This window comes from Lepus europaeus, chromosome 7, assembly GCF_033115175.1.
Source record: "Lepus europaeus isolate LE1 chromosome 7, mLepTim1.pri, whole genome shotgun sequence".
NCBI lineage: Eukaryota > Metazoa > Chordata > Mammalia > Lagomorpha > Leporidae > Lepus > Lepus europaeus.
Genome location: NC_084833.1, coordinates 10,236,592 through 10,257,105, shown reverse-complemented (window position 1 = coordinate 10,257,105; position 20,514 = coordinate 10,236,592). Strand labels below are relative to the sequence as shown.

The following is a 20,514-nucleotide window of genomic DNA, read 5'->3' as shown; positions in this document are numbered from 1 at the left end:
CAATGGCTGGATTCGGCCACTCAAGGCTCATCTCCCAGCTCGCCCCCTCCCTCAGTCTGGCTGCCAGATCTTCTCTGGCTTGATTCTCAGGGACCAGAATCTTAGTCTGTTTCTGAATCCCCTTTAAGCTGGGCTGGCCTGCCTCTGCTCTTCCCCTCCCATCCCCCTCTCTCATTCCACTGCCCTCTTCCTCCCCCTCCCTCTCTGTGTCTTTGCTCAGTTTTGGCATTAACTTTCTTCTCTCGTTGAAAAAAAAAATTAAAGATTTAAAGAAAGGAAAATTAGAAAACCTCAAGTTCGGAGGCCCTCCTCCCGTGAGAAGATCGAGCCGGGCCTCAGTCACCATGGCAACAGAGGCTGATGTCATACGGGGCCAGAAAGGTCAAGCTCTGCCCAGTAGCTTGGCGGGCACCCCGGGCCCCTGGTTAAGGAGGAGGCTGGGTATGGATCTGCAACAGTCAGCTTTCGAGTGACAGGAAAGGCCCCCGAGCAGGGGAGGGGACTGCAGGTCGCCTCCTTCGGAGGGAGGAAGAGGGGTCTCGGGCTTGGCTGCAGGTCTGTCCGTCCCAGGGCTCCCCCTGTTGGGGTTCCATCAGAGCCACTGGGCCTTCCTGGGGCCTGGGAACTTGGAGGGAAGACCCCGAGAGAACAGGTGGGGCAGGAATTGTGAGCTGCAACTCGTATCATGGCACACAGGAAGTGCTCCTAGGCCTGGAATCAGAAGGCGTGGGTTCTGGTTGACCAGGGACTTTAGCAAGTCTGGGCCCCTCTGGGCCTCCGTGTCTCTGTGTGCAAGATGCTGGCCTGCTGCAGCCGAGGTTCCCTGCCTGCCTTTCACACGGATCTTCTCAGAAGGAGGAGCGCAGGCAGGCGACGGAGGTCACCCAGGCTAACTGCGGGGTGTTTGAGAGCTCAGGGTTCCTTCCTCTGCTATGTTTCCTGCACCCCCTTGGCAGGACTCTGGGATGAGCCCCCAGCCATCCTGCTCCGGCGTCGCCAAGCCTGGCACCCTCATCCACGGCCTCCTGCCAGCTGAGCAGAGGCTGTCGATAGAGGCTGTTTCTCCCGGAGTAGAAGACAGGAGGTTGCCAGGGCTCGGTCCCTGCTTTGCCCCCACTGTCCGCCAGCAGGAATCAGATCCTTCTGGAAGGTTCGAGTTCAGTGAAAGAGGGTGCTGGCGCCTGGTTTTACAGCACTGTTGAGGGTCCCTGTCTCCATGTGGGAATGAGGGGACCAGGGAAAGCAGGGGGCTGTGGCCTGGCACGGCTGGTCATCCCAGCTCCCCTGTGATGGAAAGAGCACTGTGTTAGGAGTCCAAGCCCTTCCCCGCCCCCTTGACCTCTGGGGAAGCAGGGAGAAGGCGAGATTTGCAGGGCTCCTTGTAACAGTGGCCACACCTGCGGCTCCCTACATGGTCCTGGGCAGTCAGAGTGGGGAGAGCTGTGGGCAGTAGGGTAGGAAAGACCCAGAAGGATTGCATGTGTGCCAGGCAGGCGGGGGCAGAGGCCAAGGGAGTTGGTGCCAGTGGTGGAAGGAAGGCTGTGGGAACTGCCGATAAAAGCGCGGTTCGGGTAAGACACTGGCCCGCCCGCGGGTGTGAGGGCTCCTAACCCAGTGCTGTTTCCTCTTGGGTAGAAGGGCTGGCAGTGAGGTGTGCGAGGGGAGTGGCTGAGAAGCGAGCTTGCTGTTCCCGGTGGAGCCACCAGACAGCAGACCACCGGGCCAGCAGAGCTGTAGATCAGGCTGGCAGCAAGGAGGCTGGATAGCACCCTTCCCAGCGTCATTACTGCTAATCTCTGTGCCCGTCCCACCTCCCTCAGGGGCTTGGAAGCCGGGGAGGGGGGCAGTTGAGGAGGGGCACGGGGAGCAGGGTACTTGGAGCTGGGGCCCTACCCAGAAAGTTTCCTGCACTCGAAGCCACCACAAGGCCTTACAGCCATCTGTCCCAAAGCTCCCCCAAGACACCCGGGCACTCTCGTTCTGAAGATGGGCATTTATTAGCACACCCAGCCGTGCCACACAGGACGTGGATTCGGGCAGGGGTTCCTGCCCAGGGGCTCACAATCTACACGAGACAAAACACATACACGCAAGACACAGACACAGGGAGCAGGGCGTCTTCAGGGGACACAGATGGTCGGGGAGCCACAGGCTGGGGCGCACAGCACATTTGGACGCTGTCCTGTGAGGGAGGGAGAGGGAGGCGGGACGTGACCCAGGCAGGCCTTTCAGGAAGTGGTGGGTATCCAGGAGGGACTTGCAGGAGAAAGAAAATTCCAGAGGGGAGAGGTGCCAGGTACAGGGAGGGGCGGGTGACTATCAGAGAGCAGGCAAGGATGCACACTGACCCAGAGAAGTGAAAGCAGAAGATACAGGCAAAAGTCCCTAGAAGAGGCTCTGAGCCAGGGGCAGGGGCGGCCGCCCCTGTGCAGCCACTGAGCTGCTGTCTCTGTGTTCGGGCTGAGTTCTGCACGGTGATGTTTACAGGAAGCTCAAACAGAGCTCTGGCAAGGGGCACCCCTGAGGCTACTTACCTGACCCCCAGGGCTCCCTCCAGTCTCTGGAACGAGGGACCCAAAGCCAAAATTAATAACCACCTTTCAAAGGGGGCATTTAAACCCAGTTGCAAGAAATTCAGGGGGAAGGGGGAGCAAGGGACGGGGCAGGCAGCTGTGAGCACGCAGCGGGAGGGGGTTGCAGGAGGCTACTTAGTGCAGCTGGAGCCCAGGTACTGCAGAGCAGGAGGCTGGCAGCCTCTTCACTCTGGAGCGGGGCGGGGCCGGCAGGTGGACGGGCCACAGCAGAGATGCGTGTTCCTCTGTGCCTGGGGCTGAAGCAGATGTAGCACCTTCCTGCTGAGTACCCTGAGAGCTGCCAGCCTCACCTCCCCTGCCTGTGTGGGGACTGAGGGGCCACAGGAGGGCTCAGGAGGGTTATTGCTTTTCTGCGGACGGAGGGACCCAACAGTGGGAAGACAGAAACAACTTGCCCAGAGCCAGAGGCTGGAGAAGGGAGGGAGTCCCCAGGACCTCAGGATAGAGCTTAGCCACGGGCTCTTTGGAGATCGACTTTTTGAATATTCAAAATGCAACTGCTTTCAAGCCGCAGGTCCAGCAAACAGACCCAGAGCAGACAGCCCCCGGAAGCCACAGTGCCCCAGTGGTGATGGGGGCTGGGCAGGGGAGTGGAGGGTCCCCCTGTGGTTTGTCTGACCTGCCCTGGAGGGTGGAGAGGGTCCCTGGGAAACTGAGAGGGGGTGGGGTCTGGCTGGGTGACCTCGAGGGGTAGAGCTAGGCTTTAAGGAAGCCCCTCCCAGGGCACCTTCAGGCCTGACCTGGGAGAGGGAGCTGCCCCCTTGCTTCCTGGCCAGCTGGTGGTTCGTGTCCTAGAGCTGAGGAGGAGCCGGAAGCGCAGAAAGGGCCAAGATCAGCCAGGGGAGCTGAACCCCTCACTCCTCATCCCCTCGCCCCCTGCCTGTTGCCCTGGGAGGTGAGAGGGCTGGGACCCATGCAGGAAACAGCCAAGGCCCTACTTTTTCACGATCCTTTATTAATCAGAGCAGGCCTTGCCACAAAAAGCAAGACCCATTCCCACAAAAATAGGATTTTTGCAAAGAGGAGAGCTTGCTGGCTTAGAGGGTGCATGTGGTGGCAAATTGGTCTTGTTCTGTTTTCCTTTTTCCCCCTTCAGTTTTTTCTTCATTTCTCTTTGCTGCCAGTTTTTTTTTTTTTTTTTTGTGATAGTGGGTTTTTTATTTTATTTTGTATAAAACACTTGCGCTCAAGGACTCAGACACAATACAAACAGCGGCCACCTGTCCCAACCCCTGGGGTCCCAGCCGGACTGGGAGACCCCTTGGATTTTTTGTGGCTGTTTTCCGTTGTGCCTTCCCTGGCCTCTGGCGCCGATGGGCAGGTGTCGGGGTCCAGGGGCAGGCGGAATTTGTAACAGCAGTTATGTGGGGGAGATGGTCACAAGACAGGTAGCAATTAAGACTGGGGAGCCCACAATGATGCCGGTGAAGCTGGGAAAGGGGCTAGGACTCTGGGAAGAGACAGATGGGCCCTGGCTGGCGTCGGCTACCCCTGGAGACTCTGTAGTGGGGGGAAGGCAGGTAAGCCTCAATCTCGGCTGCCATAGTAACACCTTGCTCCCTGGTAGCACCCTCGGGGTTCCCCTGCCTTGACCCCCAGGTCAGGTGGTGGTGGTCTCACAGCCTCCCTATGAGGTAGGTGAACTATTATTACCGAAGTCTTACAGATGGAGAAACAGCCCCAGGGAGTGTGGCTGACTCGTCCAGGGTCCTGGGTTGGTGGCTGGACTCTGGTGCCCTCCCTCTTTTAAGTTCCCCCATTCCCCTGGGCCTCCTCTACCCCCCCCCCCAGCCCCCTCCCCGTGTCGGCCCACCCCACCCCTGACCACCACTTGCTGCCCTTCCCCCTCCTGGAGTTCATGAGGAGGCCTGCTTGAGAACAGACCCCACCGGGGGCTGCTTTTTGCGAATGATTGGCTAAGAGCTCCATGGGTGGGGTCTGGGTGCTGTGGCCCCGGTGCTCAGTAGGAGTCAGTTGGGTTCCCAAGGGCTCCCCAGCAGGCGAGGGGTGGGGCTCGTTCAGCCTGGGCCTCTAGGGTCAGGGGCACGGAAACCGAGGCAGATCTGAGAATGGCACAGCCTCTCCTGTTCCCACACAGCCCTCCGGGGCAGACCCCACTGTCAGCAGCACTACTCTACAGAAACACGGGGTTTACACGGAATGTGGATGACGGTTTGCTTTACATCAGCGTTCTTCATTCTACACAAGTCTTCTACTAGGGGGACAGTCCTTCCGATCCCAGGGGAGGGGCGGGGGTGGGGGTGCGATTCCATTTAAGACCATTTTGGTAGGGACAAAAGGTGGCCTGCATGAAGCAGGACGCTTAGGTCAAAGGGAAGCCCAGTGGAAGAAGCCACTCCCCAAATGTCCATGCTGTCTACACGCTCTGGATGTGGGGACCCCGCCCAGAGTTCCCTCCCTTCCTCGGGGTGTCACCCCCACCCAGAGACAGTGGCTACAGACTGCGGAGTCCTGGCGCCACCTGGTGGCGTCTTCTGGGAATCTCGGTCCAGGCTCCTGGACACTCCCACCCCGCCTCCCTTGCTTCCAAGGCTGTCACCAGCTGGGGCTTGTGTCAACACTAGGGCCAGCGCGGGGATGGGAGGCTTAAGCAGGAGTCATCCTGAAATCTGCTGTCTCCAGGGAGTAGCCAGTTCTGGTCTCAGCAGTAGCCGAGGTGGAGACACCACAACCAGCTTTTTCATGTAGGGCAATCTCAGAACTCAGAGAATCGGAATTTTCCCTGCGTCCTCTGCCGGCATGGTGAGTGGGAGGGGCAGGAGGAGCAGTTCTGGAGAAAGTGAGAAGACAGTGATGGACAAGGTCAGAGACCACACAATGCCAGGAGAGAGGGGACGGGCGGGGCCGCAGGTGTGTGGGGAGCAGGAGGGAGGGCTGGGGGTGTGCACGGGTTGGGGGGGTGGGGCCAGGAAGCTGAAAGGCTTGGGCGTTGTCAATCACTGGGTTGAGATGAGGTCTGGGGGGCAGGGGTGTCTTTGGGGCAGATTTTGGGGAAAAGCTGGCAGGGGCTAGGGGCCCCTGAGAAGGAAGGGGTTAGGTGAGTCCTGGTGCAATGCTGGGCACACGGCAGGTGCCTAAAAGGTCTGAGCCGATGTTTAAGAGATGAAATCGCTGGGGAAGGAGTTCCTGGAGGGGGCGGGGTGGGGGACGCAGGAGGCAGCCCCCTTTTCAGCTCCGTGCCAGGGTCTGCCCCTCTGCCCCACCCCGCCCAGCCCACACTGTCCCTCCTCTCCCAGCCCCTGGCGCCGTGGCCGTGCCTTTTCCCAGCCTCCAGCCTTCTCCGCGTCGTCCACAGTGCTGCCGGCCCCAGGGGTCAGGGAGCAAGCCGCCCCCACGCGCACAGATGCACACGCGCACACACACCCACGCACACGCACGCACACACACGGTGGACACAACAGAGGTGCACAGGGCCATGGCTCCAGGCCCCAGGAACACACTACACACTACCCTCGGAGCTCAGGGCCCAGCCGGCCTCTGAGACTGCCCGTTTCCTGGACCTCTCTCCACTCCAGGCACTGCCTTAAAGAAAACGGGGGACCATGCCCACCTGGCGGGCCTCTGGAGGGACCTGCCCGCGTGGCTCCCGAGAGCCCCCCCACTTCTTGGGTATCCGCAAATCAGGGAGGAAAGGGGCAAAGCAGGAAAATGGCTCCCAGAGCCCCTCCCCCGAGCTGGACCGGTGGGGGTGGGGCTAGTACTTCCTAGAAATGGGGCCCCTTTGAGTCCCAGGGCCCCTCCTTGGCTGAGCCCTCAGGATCCTCCCCTCACCCATGACAGGGGGGTGGCCAGGCCGGGCATTGTGCATAAAATGGTGAGGGCGCGATGGGGCCCCGGGCCTCAGCCCCCTGGGCCTCCCTCGGCCCCACTCAGGCCTTCAGCTGGTGCCACTGGGCCACGGGCTGGCGGGGACGGGCGATCATGTCCTTCCAGTGTTTCACCTCCCCCGGCCCGCTCTTCCAGGACAGGTAGATCTGAGGAGAAAGAGGGTGGCGTTAGCAAGGTCTCTGGGCGTTGCCTCCTGCCCCCACTAGGGGGCGACACCACAACACCTGGGATCACCAGCACCTGGACCCCTCTGCCCCTAGTGGCGCCTACCCCACAGAGGCCCCCTCTTCCCTTCCCTCTGCCTCACCTATGTTCCTGAGACCTCTCAGGAGCCTGCTCACCCGTTTCACAGTGGGGGTGCAGGCAGTTCGCTCCCAGGCCCTCCCCTGCCCTGCCTGCTGGGCACTGTCCAGCTCAGCTTAACTAGAGCTGATCCGCCCATTGTGGGCACTTGCTGCACGCCGGGCACTGAGCAGGGGGCTCATCCACACAGATCCCCGAGTCCTTCGACTGTGGTGTGGGTCTGTTACCGTCCCCACTTTTCAGATGCAAAACCAGAGTTTGTAAGTGGTGCAGAGGGCTTTGGAGCCAGGCCTTCGGGGCTCTGGACTGCCCGCCTGCCGCCTGCCCCTGCCAGGTCCCTGTGTAAGCAGCTTTCCTGCCTCAGGGGGCTGCGTGCAGGGATCCTCCAGCTACCCTGGGACCAGAGGGTGGTAGGAGTACAGGCACTGGGGCGGGGGGAGATGCACAGAGTGGGCGGCATTCTGTAGGATGCCCAGAGATGGTGGAGAGAGGGGAGAGACCCAAGTGTCCCCGACCAGGGGAGACTGGGGGACAGGACAGCTTAGTTCAAGGTGAGCCCTGATTGGACCTGGAACAGAGAGAGGGCATTCATGGACACTGGGGAAGCACAAATGAAGCCGGGAGTTTAGTTCACAGTCAGGCACCTGCCGGTTCCATAGGCAGACGACGGGGGCACCTGGGCGAGAGCGATACGCAAACCCTGTTACCTTTGCTACTTTTCTGCCAATCTAAAATTGTTGCACAATGAAAAGCATAGATATATAGATAGAAAGTGGGAGCGAACCCCAGCTCTGCCACGTGTGAGTGGGGTGACCTCTCTCGGCCTCAGGCTGTCTTCTGGGAAATGGGTGGGTGGTGGTGCCCACCTTACAGACAGTGACAACCGTGTCTGTCTCATGCCCCACCCAGCATGGGGGCAAGGCCTCTCTCTCAGTGGGCTCCATCCCTCCAAAGCTGGTCATGGAGCCCGAGGGCCACTGTGTGACACCTCACAGTCACACCTTCCGCCTGCAAGACAGCCCCAGCCTTGAGCAACGCCAGAAAGACAGGAGGGGCGGATTCCAGGTTTCAAGGGGCTGGGTCAGATGGCTCAGAGATCCTTGGGCTTACCAGACCACCCAGGCTGAAGCTAGGACAAGCCTGTCTTCACCTTGGTTCAGCTAACAGAAGAGGCTATGACTGTGATGGGAAAATGCCCAACTCCCAAAGGCTAAGCTTCAAAAGAACCTCGAAAGAGATGTGGCTGCTTAAGCTTTGGCCCCTTCCCTGTGGGTGCCCGGGTCATCCCTTCCTGGGTCACATGCTGACCTGTGGTCTCTCCTCACTTGCCCCTGGCATCTACCTCTCCCCACTGCCTGCCTTGACCACTGTTCCTTGCACTGCTCCGGGTCAAACAGGACCTTGGAAAGAATACTTCAGAAGAACTCATTATAATAGTAGCTAACATATATGCTCCAAGCACTAGGCTGAGCCTCTCATGCTATCTTTTTACTTAATCCTCCCAGCATGCTGTGCGGCTAGGACTGACTGAGAGGAGGAAATGAGAGTCAGTGAGGTCATAGCTGTTAAAGGTGGGGCTGAGACCCAGACCCAGGCCGTCTGACAACCTCAGCCCCCAAACAAGCACGAGAACAGACACTTCAAAGTAGGAAAACTGGAAGCACACATGTCACACGGCCCCATCCTGGAGAAACTCGGGACCGGGTGTGGGTTTGCAGGTTAATGTGCGATCAGAAGCGGTCACTTTCGACAAGGAGACCCTCCACGTTTCTCAGGCAGTTTGTTCACTGCCCTGGGAAGTGTTCAGGGTTGGCATCAGTAGCTCCATCTCACAAGGAGCTGAGAGAGGCCAGTACGTGCTCAAGGTCACACAGCCGATGAGGCAGGAACCAAAGCCAGGTCTACGGAGCCTGACCACAGCTCTTGACACTGCCCCAGCCAGCTCACCCTCTGCAGTCCCTTTGCTGTCCTACTCCCTTCCGGTGATGTGCCTGAGCTGACTGACACATAGCGGGGACGGGCGGGAGAGGGGAGACCCCATCTCCCCTGTCACCCAGGCCTGAGCTCGACACTCTCCCCGCCCTACCTTGCCGATGACGTCATTGCGGCTGAGCTTGTCCTTGTCCATCACGGTAATGATGATGGTGGTCTCTCTGAGCTTCTCCGTGGGGATGTCGAAGGCGAAGGACTCGTTGAAGATGGGGTTCAGGTTCCTCTTCATGGTCACCGTCTTCTTTTTCTCCACCCGCTTGTCTTTGTACATCAGCCACACCTTCACGTAGGGGTCTGTGGTGGGGGTAGGGGAAGGCTTAGGGTGAGAGTGAGGGGAGGGACTGCCTAGATTTCCTTTCCCCTTCCAGGGGGAAGCTGAGGCAGGAGGGGCTGCGTGCTTTCCCCAGAGCGGGAGGAAAGACTCAAGCAAGAACCAGAGTTGGGGGATAAATTGCTGGACCTCAGCCCCCTCCCCAAACCCCCTCCCCCGTTAACAAGGACCCTGATCCTGGAGAGGCCAGATCTTGCCCGAGGTCACAGCCTAGCAGTGCTGGAGCCATGGCGGGAATCCAGGGCTCCCCATGCACTGTTCCCTTTCTTCCTGGCTCTGGGAGGACAGAGTCTGACGATGGTGACCCTGGGGGTGCCCCGCAGCTCTCCAGGAGAGAGGGGTGGGGGTCAGAGGTAGGGATGAGGGGGGCCCAGGGCGAAGGCCACTGCACAGTCCCTGCTGTCCACGCCCATCATGGGTTCTGCAACACCAGACCCTGCCCCCAGCCTGCCCAGATGCCGCCTCCAGGAGCCCCCGCACCTGATGTGCCCCCAATGTCCATGGCTTTGAGGTTCCGGGCTTTGATGATGTTCACGATGATGGAGTTGGCAGAGGGGTTGTAGCAGAGAGACAAGAGCAGCTCCCCTCGGCTCCCCTGGGAGGGAGTATGGGCAGGGTGAGGCAGGGCCAAAGGGACTTGGAAGGGGGTGGGGCTGCTTCCCCGGGAGGGATGACAGGTGGGATGTGGGCACCAGCGGGGAGTGAATGGCTCACGAGCTCTTGGGCTGGCCCAGATGCCACTAGGACTTCTGACCTGTGGCTTGTCTCCCCTCACCTGGCAGGTCTGTGCACCCTCTCCCCTCCAGGGCACAGGCAAGCCCCGCCAAGGGCCAAGCACAGTGCTCAGACTCTGCAGGAAGTGGGCTCCGCCAGGCCCCGCCCACCCACACAACTCCCCTAAAGTAGAGGAGGGCCTGGGAGCACACCGGCCAGCCCAGCGCCCCGCCCCCTCCAGCCGGTGACCCCAGGTAGGGCCTTACGCTCCCATCGCTGCATGGCTTCAGATCCTTCCAGAAGGTCTGCATCTGGGTCAGGTCCACCTTGTTGAGGGGGATGGACACCTCCCCAATGGGGTCATTGCGGCTGAAGCGGTCATAGTCCAGGACCTGGAGGTAGAGGACTCTCTGCACCACCTTCTCGTAGGGAAAACCTGGGGGGCAGAGAAGCACAGGTGACGAGCAGGACAGTGGGTCACAGGCGGCCAGCCCTAACACCCTCCCCTGCTGCCCCGCCCAGGCCAGCAGGTAGCTGACTGCTGTCAGTCCTACTCAAGCACTGCTGGGAACCCTCACTGTCCCACGGATCCCCTCAGCAGTTCTCCGAGGGGCCTGTGTCTTGTCCATTTTACAGATGGGGAAAACTGAAGATTGGATGAGTCCCAGGACTCATGAAACACAGAGCTGGGACCGTCCCTGACTTGTGCACCCATCAGGTGTCCCTGTCAGTGGCTGGACACTGGCCTCTTGCACTCTGGGCCGTCACTGCCAACTGTCCTGAGACAAGTCCGTGTGAGTGACTCTGCAGGAGGCGGCCACAGCCAAGGAACAAGCCCCAGAGGGATGCGGGCCAGGGGACACCAGGGAAGCATGGAGCAAGGATGACAGCAAAAGCACAGGAATACGAGCGGACGCGTGTCCACTGGCCCCGCCTTCCTCCTCCCAGCTTGGCCAGCTGTCCCCCTCTCCACTGCCACCTCCCTCACCCAGACGGCTGTGAGGGCCTCCGGCCTGCCCTCCCCTACTCGCACGCTGGCTCCTACGGCCCATTCTCAACACAGCAGCCGGAGTGATCTTTTAAAAATAGAAAGCGCATCGGGATGCTCTCCTGCTTTAGCCTTTCAACGCACTTAGAAGAAAAGCCAGCCCTGCCGCCTTGGCTTTGAGGCCGTCCACAACTTGGCTGCCCTCCCGCTGCACGCCACTCGGTGCCCGGGCCTCCTTCCCAGCCTGGGCCGGCCCCCGCCGTGCCCGCTCCGGGCTGATTCTCATTCTTCAGGCCTCAGCTCTCTTTCCTAGCAGCCCAGGGAGGTCAGATGCCTTGCTCCGCACTCCAGCATCCTCTCTTGCGCAACGCGAATTGCGAGCCGTAATGGAGATTTATCTGTCTGTTTCCTTCATTATGTCTGACTTTCCCACACCAGACGAGGATTTCCAGGAAGGCCTCTGTGTTATCAGCCGCCGGACTGCGGTGTCCAGCGCTGTTCCTGGCACACAGTAGGCACTGCATGAATATCTGTCAAGGGAATAACTCATGGGGTGAGCAGCTGCCGGGACAGGGGCCGGGCGGAGCGGCAGGGCCAGCTGAGTTCGGAGGCAGCGGCGGCGGGGAGGGAGGAATGGCGGTGGATGGAGAAGGTGACCTGGAGGCAGGGCAAGCTCTGAGGCCAGGTGTCACCTGCCCTGGGTGGGCGGGGGGCTGCTCAGGGCCAGGCAAGGGGGCCCAGGCAGCCCGGAGGCCCAAGGGGATACGAGTGTGAGTTTGAAGGAGACAGAAGACACTTAATAGCTCAGCCTGGCTCTAGAGACAGAGCGAAGGCCAGGGAGGCTGGGAGCTCAGAGAGCCTCTGACAGGAGCCAGTGAGCTGGAAGACAAAATCCTCTTTGTGTGTCCAGGGTTCTGTCCCTCATATTGAGAGTGGCTTGTGTCGTGTTCATCTCATTGTCCCCGGGGACGTCAGGTGAAAAGCCTAAGGCTCCAGGAGGCCCCTGCACCTGTCAGCCCTGCTATCTAGCAAACTCCTACCTGTCCATCAGAACCCGCCTTTTAAAAAAGATTTATTTTATTTTATTTGAAAGGCAGAGTTATAGCAAGAGAGAGGGAGATACACACACACACGCACACACGCACACACAGAGAGAGAGAGAGAGAGAGAGAACACGCCTCCATCCACTGTTCCACTCCCTAAATGGCTGCAATGGCTGGAGCTGGGCAGGCTGAAGCCAGGGAGCCCAGAACTCCATCTGGGTCTCCCGCACTGGTGCAGGGGGCGCAAGCACCCAGACCATTCTCTGCTGCCCTCCCAAGCGCACCAGAAGGGAGCTGGACCAGAGTTGGGCAGCCAGGCCTCGAACTGGTGCCCACGTGGGATGCCAGTACTGCAGGCAGCGGCTCAATCCACTATGCTACAACACTGGCCCTGCCCACAGGACGCACCTTGAGGGGCCTCTCTTCGGGGGCAAGTTTCTGCAGCACCCCCACGGGAGGTCATACTGGGCTCCCGTGGTGCAGTCAAGCTGGGCGCAGCTCACTGAGCTACGGCTTCCATTAGACAGGGCACGTCTCGAGCATTCTTTATGCACTCTCAGTACTCAGGAGCGTGCCAAGCCCATAGCTGCTGCTGGGTAGATGCCTGTGGAAGCGACTGGGGCACGGGGCTCTGCCCGTGCACTTGACCCTGCTAGCTGTCTGCATAAACCTCCAGACAGCCACTTCTCTAAATGAGTGCCCACGCTGACCTGGACACGAGGGACAGCCGATGCTCACCCTCAACGATTCACTGAGTGGGCGAGCTGTCTGGCCCTTTGCAGATTGGGTTAGGGTGGTGGGCAGGTGGAACACCAGATGCAGAGGAGTCCCTAGCATGTGCACGGACAGTTCTAGAAACCCAGGGCTGGGTTGTGGAGCAGTGGGTTAAGCCGCCGCCTGTGACACCGGCATCCCATGTGAGCGTTGGCTGGAGTCCTGGCTGCTTCACTTCTGATCCAGCTCCCTGCTAATGTGCCTGGGAAAAGCAGTGGGCAATGACTCAAGTGCTTGACCCCCTGCCAGCCATGTGGGAGACCCGGATGGAGTCCAGGCTCCTGGCTTTAGCCTGGCTACACTGGCTGTTGAGGGCATTTGGGGAGTGAACCAGCAGATGGAAGCTCTCTCTCTGTTTCTTGCTGTCTCTCTGTAACTCTGCTTTTCAAATAAAAATGTAAATCTTTAAAAAAAAATGTTCTAGAAATCCAAGACACTTGGCAGCTGGGATTGTAGGGCTTGCAGGCTGCCGGGGGAGGGTATGGCTTCTCCAAGTGGGATCCTGGCACCCAAGGGCCCTGACTGCAGGTCCAGCTTCCTGGTTACCTGGAACCCTCAGAGCTAAGGGTTAAAGACAGGCCTTGTAGGTAAGAGGAAGGACGTCTTCCCAGTGGCCTCTAGGATTGGGGGGACGCTGTTCAGGGCTAATGCTCCCAGCCCGGCTGGTACACAGCCCGGCAGCAGTAGTCATTTTCTGGGTGTCAGGCACTGTTCCAAGCGCTCTCACAAGTTACTCCTTTGCTGAAGTCTCATCATTACTAGCTCTATTTCACACTTGACAAATGGAGACACCAAGGCACAGATAGGTTCAGGAACTTGCCCAAGATCACACAGCTACCAAGTGGCACAGTGGAAGCTCAAACCCAGGCAGCCTGGGCTATAGTCTGTGCTGTCTGGCTACAGTCTGTCTCCGAATCCTGCGGCTGCCTTCCTCCCTACCTTCCTTGTACGTGGGCTGAGACCCAGCTTTCCTCACAGCCTCTGGCTGTGATACTTGGCACCTGTGACCCGACCCCGGCTAGACACCAAATGCATCAGGATAACGGAGCCTGTTACTGTGGCAGTGTGCAAGTGCACACGTGAGTGTCTACGTGCACACATGCAGTTGTGCTTGTGCATTTGTGTGCCCGCAGGTATGTCCGCAATGCGTTTGCAGGTGTGTGGTTGGGTGGGGGTCCGGTGGAAGGCAAGAGGTGACCGTGGGTGGCGAGGGTGGCGCCAGGCTCACCTTCAAAGAGGAAGGTCTCGTTCCAGTGGGGGTTCAGGTTCTTCCGTTTCACCTTGGTCTCCAGCTTGTGCTTCTTGTCTGGCAACAGGTAGATCTTGACAAAGGGGTCGCTGGTGCCACTGAAGTCCTTGGCTGGCAGCTCCTGGGCTTTCATGATCTTCACGGTGAGCGTGGATTCCTGGAAGTTGTAGCCGACGCTGAACTGGATCCGGCCCAGGTTCTCTCGGCTGCAGCCCTCGTGGGCCTCGTCCTCCTCGGAGCCTGGGGAGAGCTGGGGGGCGGGGAGAGGCCAGCAGCATTGGGGGGGGGGTGGGGAGGGACTCTGTCCCCTCCCCTCTCCACCCCCAGCAGCCCAGTGCAGGAGGTCAGTCCAGCTGCTCTGCCTGTAGCTGCAACGGACTGCTGGCTGGCCCACGACCACATCTGGTGGAGAGTGCTGAGCCCGGGAGGGCAGGTGCCTTGACCAGAGCCCAACAGGGAGAGAGGCAGGGCTGGGACACGACACCCAGGCCCCAGCCTCTCCAGGTCTGCCTCCTTTCCCAAGCTCCATTGTTTTCCCAGATCGCAGCAGCCAGCCACACTCCAGGGCTCCTTCTGCAGCCCTGTGGGGTCCTCTGTGAAACACTGCACCCCAAGCCTGGGTTACAAAACAGAGGTGGGCACTGTTCACATCTCAAGACTCTGAGCCACTCTTTCTCTAGCCAGGGACTCTGGGGGTGCTGAGATGATGCCTTTACAAAAGGAGAAAGGCAAGCTCTCAGGAACAGCACTGCTTTGCACGATGCAGTCCGTGGGGATTACAAAATACCGATTCCCCGGCCCCTGTACCCTGCTGGGTCAGGCTGGGGTGGGCCTGGGCATCAGCATTGTCTACAAGGTGCCTCACAGGGCTGGTGAGCTACTGTGAGGTGGCATCTCATGTGAGGGCCAGACCAAGTCCCAGCTGCTCCACTCCCTGCTAATCCACCTGGGAAGCAGCAGATAATGGCTCAAATACCTGGGCCCCTGCCATCCCTGTGGGAGATCAGGATGGAGTTCCAGGTTCCCGGCTTTGGCCTGACCCAGCCTTGACATAGCAACCATTTGAGGAGTGAACCAGCAGATGGAAAATCTCTCTCTCTCTCTTTGTAACTCTACCTTTCAACTAACTAAATTACTAAAGCATTTTTTAAAAAAGATTTATTTGTTTATTTGAAAGTCAGCACTACAGAGAGAGAGGTCCTCCATTTCCTGGTTCACTCCCCGAGAAGCTGCAACAGCCAAGGCTGAGCCAGGCTGAAGCCAGGAGCCAGGAGCTCCATCTGGGTCTCCCACGTGGATGACAGGGACCCAAATACATGAGCCATCCTCCTCTGCTTCCCATGGCCATTAGCAGGGAGCTGGACTGGAAGTGGAGCAGTTGGGACATGAACCAGCACGCACAGGGATGCTGGCATCACAGGTGGCGTCTTTGCCTAATATGCCACAACACCGACCCCTAAATAAATCTTTTTTTATTTTATTTTATTTTTTTTTTATTTTTGACAGGTAGAGTGGACAGTGAGAGAGAGAAAGAGAGAAAGGTCTTCCTTTTTGCCGTTGGTTCACCCTCCAATAGCCGCCATGGCCGGTGCGCTGCGGCTGGCGCACCGCGCTGATCCGATGGCAGGAGCCAGGTGCTTCTCCTGGTCTCCCATGGGTGCAGGGCCCAAGCACTTGGGCCATCCTCCACTGCACTCCTGGGCCACAGCAGAGGGCTGGTCTGGAAGAGGGGCAACCAGGACAGAATCCGGTGCCCCAACCGGGACTAGAACCCAGTGTGCCTGCACCGCAAGGCAGAGGATTAGCCTGTTGAGCCACGGCGCTGGCCTAAATAAATTTTTAAAAATAAATAAATAAATAAAATGTGGTTCAGCTGACTGCACTGCACGTCCAGGGCTGGGGATGCTGGGAGGAAGGGCTGCAACTGTGCCCCCTCCCCATCACCCAGGCCAGGCACTTGGCTCGGCCCGAACAGCGGAGTCTGGGGGTATCCTGCTCCCATCCTGACAACCAGAATGAGGAGGTGCTCGGGGCGGGGGGCGGAATCTCCTGGCCAATTGTCTGAACCCCTGGCTGCTGTCTGGGATTCCGGGAAGCTTGAGAACTGCGCCCATTGTGCAGCTGCCTGGGCTCAGACCCGGACCCCACCCTGCTACAGATCCAACGTTAGGGGGAGGGTGTCCATGTGACCCGGGCATCCCTGTCTCTAAAAGGCCCGCCAGAGTTCGGATGAGAGCCAAGAGCAGTGGAGACCCCTCCAGGCTGGAGAGCAAGCCCAGCTGCTGAGCGCGACAGCAGGCAGGAATGATGCAGTAGATGGGGCACACCCCCCGTGGCAGAAGATCCTCACATCACCTTCCTACCGGGGCCTGACAACACACCAGGCGACCGACGCCACCCTCCAGCCCAGGAGACCGGCACAGCAGTTACAGACCCTCTCTGACCAGAAGGCTGGCTCTTTCCACCAGAGCAGGCCTACACCCCCAGGGCAATGGTGAGATCCCACCCCCTCCCAAACCAGCCAAGACTCACCTGTGCTAGGTGAGCAGCCTCTGGATCACACTAATCATAGCCACGGCCCCGTACTGGCTGGGCCTGCTGTGCCCAGGCCCCGTCCTGCCAGCTTTGCCCTCTTTTACGCCGACTGTGTCCTAGTGAGGCAGGTGCCACCATGTTCCAGTTTCAGTCTGGAGCAGCAGCGGCTGGGGCACTGACCTCAGGCCAGCAGGTGAGCTGGAGCTCGAACCCAAGCTGGCACCCAGCCATCGTGCGTGCCCTTCCACCTGCCCCTCACTCTCAGTGAAGGGCCTGCATCTGGGGCCTTGCCCTCGGTCACTGCTCTTACGGAGGGAGCGGGACCCTCCAGTCCCCACCCCTTGGCTGATCTAAACTGTCCGCCAGGCTGTATCTCAGGCCCCCGGAGAAGGGAGGCCTCCCTGCCCCAAGTCTGCTTCTCCCACCCATTCCCTTCAAACCTCAGCCTCCACATCTAAAGAATGACAACCACCAGGCCTTGCGTGTAGGGTTCCTGAAGGTGAAGTGGGCCAGCGTCCCTGCCATAGTCCTGCTCTGCAGCCCAGGCAGGCCATGAGGCAATGCAGCAAAGGACTCCTGCCCCTTCCTTCTCAGGTTGGGTCGAGTCCTTGGGGGCCACAGCCTGCGTGGGTCGCTTGGCTCCCCATCAGGGGGAGGCCTGGGCTGGCCATGCTGGTCTCACAGTGGAAGGGGCAACGACTCCCTGCCCACTCCCAGCCCTCCCATGCCACACACCTGAGCTCTAACCACCCAACCGCCCCCATGGCAATGCCAGGGGAGGCGCGGCCTGAGACCCTGCCCCCCCTACTAGAAGTAAGCCCCTAACAGCACCAAGCCAGCCCCCTCCCGGCTACCCTTCTCCTGCCCCTTCTCTGGCCAGGCCAGAACCCCCACTCCTGGCTTCTGACCCCCAGCTTCTGCAGCCCTGCCCTGCTTCTCTCTGCCACCTCGGTCAATGCCAGTGATCCGGCTCGGGCGTAGGCTGGGCAATCCGACTCTGCCTTCCCACCTCTGGACATCTGCTGAGCACAAGAGGGAGACGGGGCGTGCACTTCCTTCCTCTGGCCGTGGCTGTCAGAGGGCAGCAAGGGGCAGGCAAGCTGGCTGGGAAAGGGCTGTCCCTTCTGGGAACCTGGCTACTGGGAAGCCATAAGCCATTAAGGGACTGTGGCCATGGCTGTGCAGGGAAAAGGTGGCCAGAGCCAGTCTAGGAGAGGGGGAGGAAAGAAAGCAGGGCCGGGCACATGATGATCTGGGAGGCGAGAAGGGGTGAGGTGGGGAGTCCCAAGGCCACCAGGTCTGGAATGGGGGACAGCTGCTGCTCTCATCTGGATCTAAGAGCTGTAGACTCCTGGGCCCCACCAGGCCTGCTAACTGGGAATCTGCATTCTATCAAGATGTCCCCGTGTGCACATAGCTTGAGAATGACCAGGCGTGGGAAGGGCAGAGTGCAGGGAGAGGTGGTTAGGGCTACCTGGGCCCTCAAAGGGAGAAGGGTGGGTCCTGGAGGCTCTGGAGGCCTCCAAAGGCTGGGAGCTGTGAAGCTAAGGCAGTGGGCGAGGGAACACTGAATCGAATGTCAGGACTGATAAGGGCCAGAGGAGGCCCTACCCCACTCTCCTCGCTGCGGGGGCTGCCAGTCAGCCCTCCCGCTGACTCCTGCTTCCACTGGGGCTCTTCCCAAGGTGCAGGTGGGGCAAGCAGCCATGATGCACTATGGCCACCAGGGGGCGCCATGTGACCCACGGGTCTCTGCCCTCTTGTCTGTCTGGGACTCCCAGCATCAGGGTTTGTGGGGAGGTGGCTGGTGTGTGTATGAGACTGACCTTCACAAGAGAAGGTCCTCTGCCCACCGGACTTCCCCTTCTAGGATCATACAGATCCCGCGCAGGGGTGGGTTTTCAAAACGGGTGGGATCTAGTTTGGCCTAGTAGCGAGGCCGTCACTTGGGACACCTGTCTCCCCTACCGAAGTGCCTGTGTTTGAGCCCCAGCTCCACTCCTGGGAGGCAGCAGATAATGGCTGAAGTGCTTGGGTCCCTGTCACCCATACGGGAGACTTGGATTGAAATCCTGGCTCCTGGCTCTAGCCCGGCCCAGCCCTAGTGGTTGAGAACATCTGTGAGTGAACCAGTGGACGGGCGCTCACTCATTCTCTCTCTCAAAAAATAAAAAGATGAGCATTCTCATTCTCACTGGACAGATGGGGAAATGGAGGCACACGGAGGCTGTGCAGGTGAGACAGCTGGAAAAACCCCGGCCTTGCTCCCCTACTCACCAAGCACCAAGGTGCCAGAGCGGACCACTCCCAAGCCATTACGGGGAGCCACGTCTGCCCCTCCCCTCCCCCGGGGTCCCTCCCCCACATCTCACCATGAGCATCTCGCTGGTGAGGGAGTTGACGAGGTCCGAGACAGAGGAGCGGGGCTCAGTCCGGCGGTCAGACTCATCGTGGGGCGTCTGGCCCGGCACTGGGGCTGTGGTCACTGCCTTCCCGCCTGCAGGCAACCTGGGGAGGGGGGTGTGGGGGTATCTGAATGAGCGAGGGCTGGAGGCGGGCTGGGCCGGGCACCACAGGCCTGGGTGGTGGCAGGGCCTTCTCTGAGGGCTGCAGTCTGGCAAGGGTGCTGCTCTGGTCCATGGGGAGGCCTGGTTCCCCCCAGACCAGTGCTCAGGGCCCACCCTCCTGGCAGCCTCTGCCCCAGGTGACTTATAGCTACGCGGGCAGCTTTGGGGGAGTGCTCCCCCTCTTCCTGTCACCCAGCAAAGCCCCCAGGCTCTGGTCATTGGTTTGCATGGCTGGTCTCTGAGCTCATTCCCTGACCCTCCCCCTCCGCTCTCCACACTTCCTGCCCCCTGCATCCTGCCTGCTCCCCGCCTGGGAGGGGAGGCGCCGGGTGCCGGGTGGTGTGTCCAGGTGCCTTCCGGCGCCATCACCATCTGCAAACATGCCCGGAGTGTCTGTCTCTTGGAGCCCCACCTGTGTTTGCTCAGGCTTAGTGGGAGCACCCTTTAGACAGGAGACGCAGGGGAAGTCGGGACCACTGCCCATACAGCTCTGTGTCAGGCAGCACATGTGACCATGATGAGCGTTCGGTATGTGCACTGCCCAGTGCGGTAGCCAGCAGCCACCTGCGGCCACTGAACATTTGCACGGTGGCCAGTTCGACCCGGAACTGGTTTTTAAATTTTATTCAGTGTAAACTAACTCAGGTTTAACAGCCAACTATTGGATAGGGCAAACCTATACCCTTCTCAATCCCGGTGTTCCCTGCTCCCACCCTGAGGAATGCGTGTTTGACACGACTGTCACCCAAGGCACCACCAAGCAGCCCTGTTTTGCTCCCGACTCTGTGCTGTCCCCAGGAAGCTAGGCTCTCTGGCCCAGGGGCTAGGTGCTGAGCCCAGGCTCTGCTGGGCTGGGGCTCAGGAAGGGGGTACTAAAGCCTGCCCAGGGACCAAGCTGGAACGTCCCATGAGGAGTGGGGTGGGGGAAGGCAGCGAGGAGACAAGGGACTGGCAGCATGAGGCTTGGGACAAGGCTAAAATAGAACAGCTTTGAGAGCACAGAGCCACTGACTTGGAGCCACATAGGCTGGACAGAAGCCATGGCCCTCTGGTACAGACCAGCCGCCAGCACACGGGCGGCCACCCCAGGCAGAGAGACATGCACTGAATATGCCAGGCCCTGGAGGGGAGACACCAGGATCTAACAGCAGGATGTGCACACACAGACACACACACAGGCAAGCGTGCACACACACAAATGCACAGGAGCCCGTCAGGAACAGGGGAAAACAGCACAGGCAATAGGCAGGTTAACCCGAGCAGCTCTGATGTCCCACATACAGCCATCCCGAGAGGAGAGACATTCCCGGGGACCCAGGCATGCCAGGGAGAGCATGTGAATTGGGACAAACTGAAATAGAAAAAAGCAGGGAGTCGTTTTTGTTTTTTTTTTTGGGGGGGGGGGCAAATACCCTGATGATCAGACACAATACACCTGCTGTGAAAACCTGGCCGAGCCTCAACAACACAGAATCGCCCCACCCTGCCTGGCAACAGGCCGGGCACCCTTCCCAGAGGTGCGGACAGAGCAGCGCACACACAGGTGGGCGCACACGCGGCCACGCACACACGGAC

General features: G+C 59.7%; 1 protein-coding gene across 1 annotated transcript in view; it reads right to left on the bottom strand.

Moving 5' to 3' along the window:
* Window positions 1–6,484: 6,484 nt before the first annotated feature.
* Window positions 6,485–20,514, bottom strand: part of SYT7 (synaptotagmin 7) — a 56,198-nt gene continuing 42,168 nt past the window's right edge. Inside the window, exons 8-13 of the mRNA XM_062197836.1 lie at window positions 18,745–18,880; window positions 13,817–14,087; window positions 10,050–10,219; window positions 9,550–9,664; window positions 8,833–9,032; window positions 6,485–6,589 (exon numbers count right to left, since the gene is read on the bottom strand). Coding sequence (XP_062053820.1) covers window positions 6,485–6,589; window positions 8,833–9,032; window positions 9,550–9,664; window positions 10,050–10,219; window positions 13,817–14,087; window positions 18,745–18,880 — 997 coding nt within the window. The remainder of the gene's footprint in view (window positions 6,590–8,832; window positions 9,033–9,549; window positions 9,665–10,049; window positions 10,220–13,816; window positions 14,088–18,744; window positions 18,881–20,514) is intronic.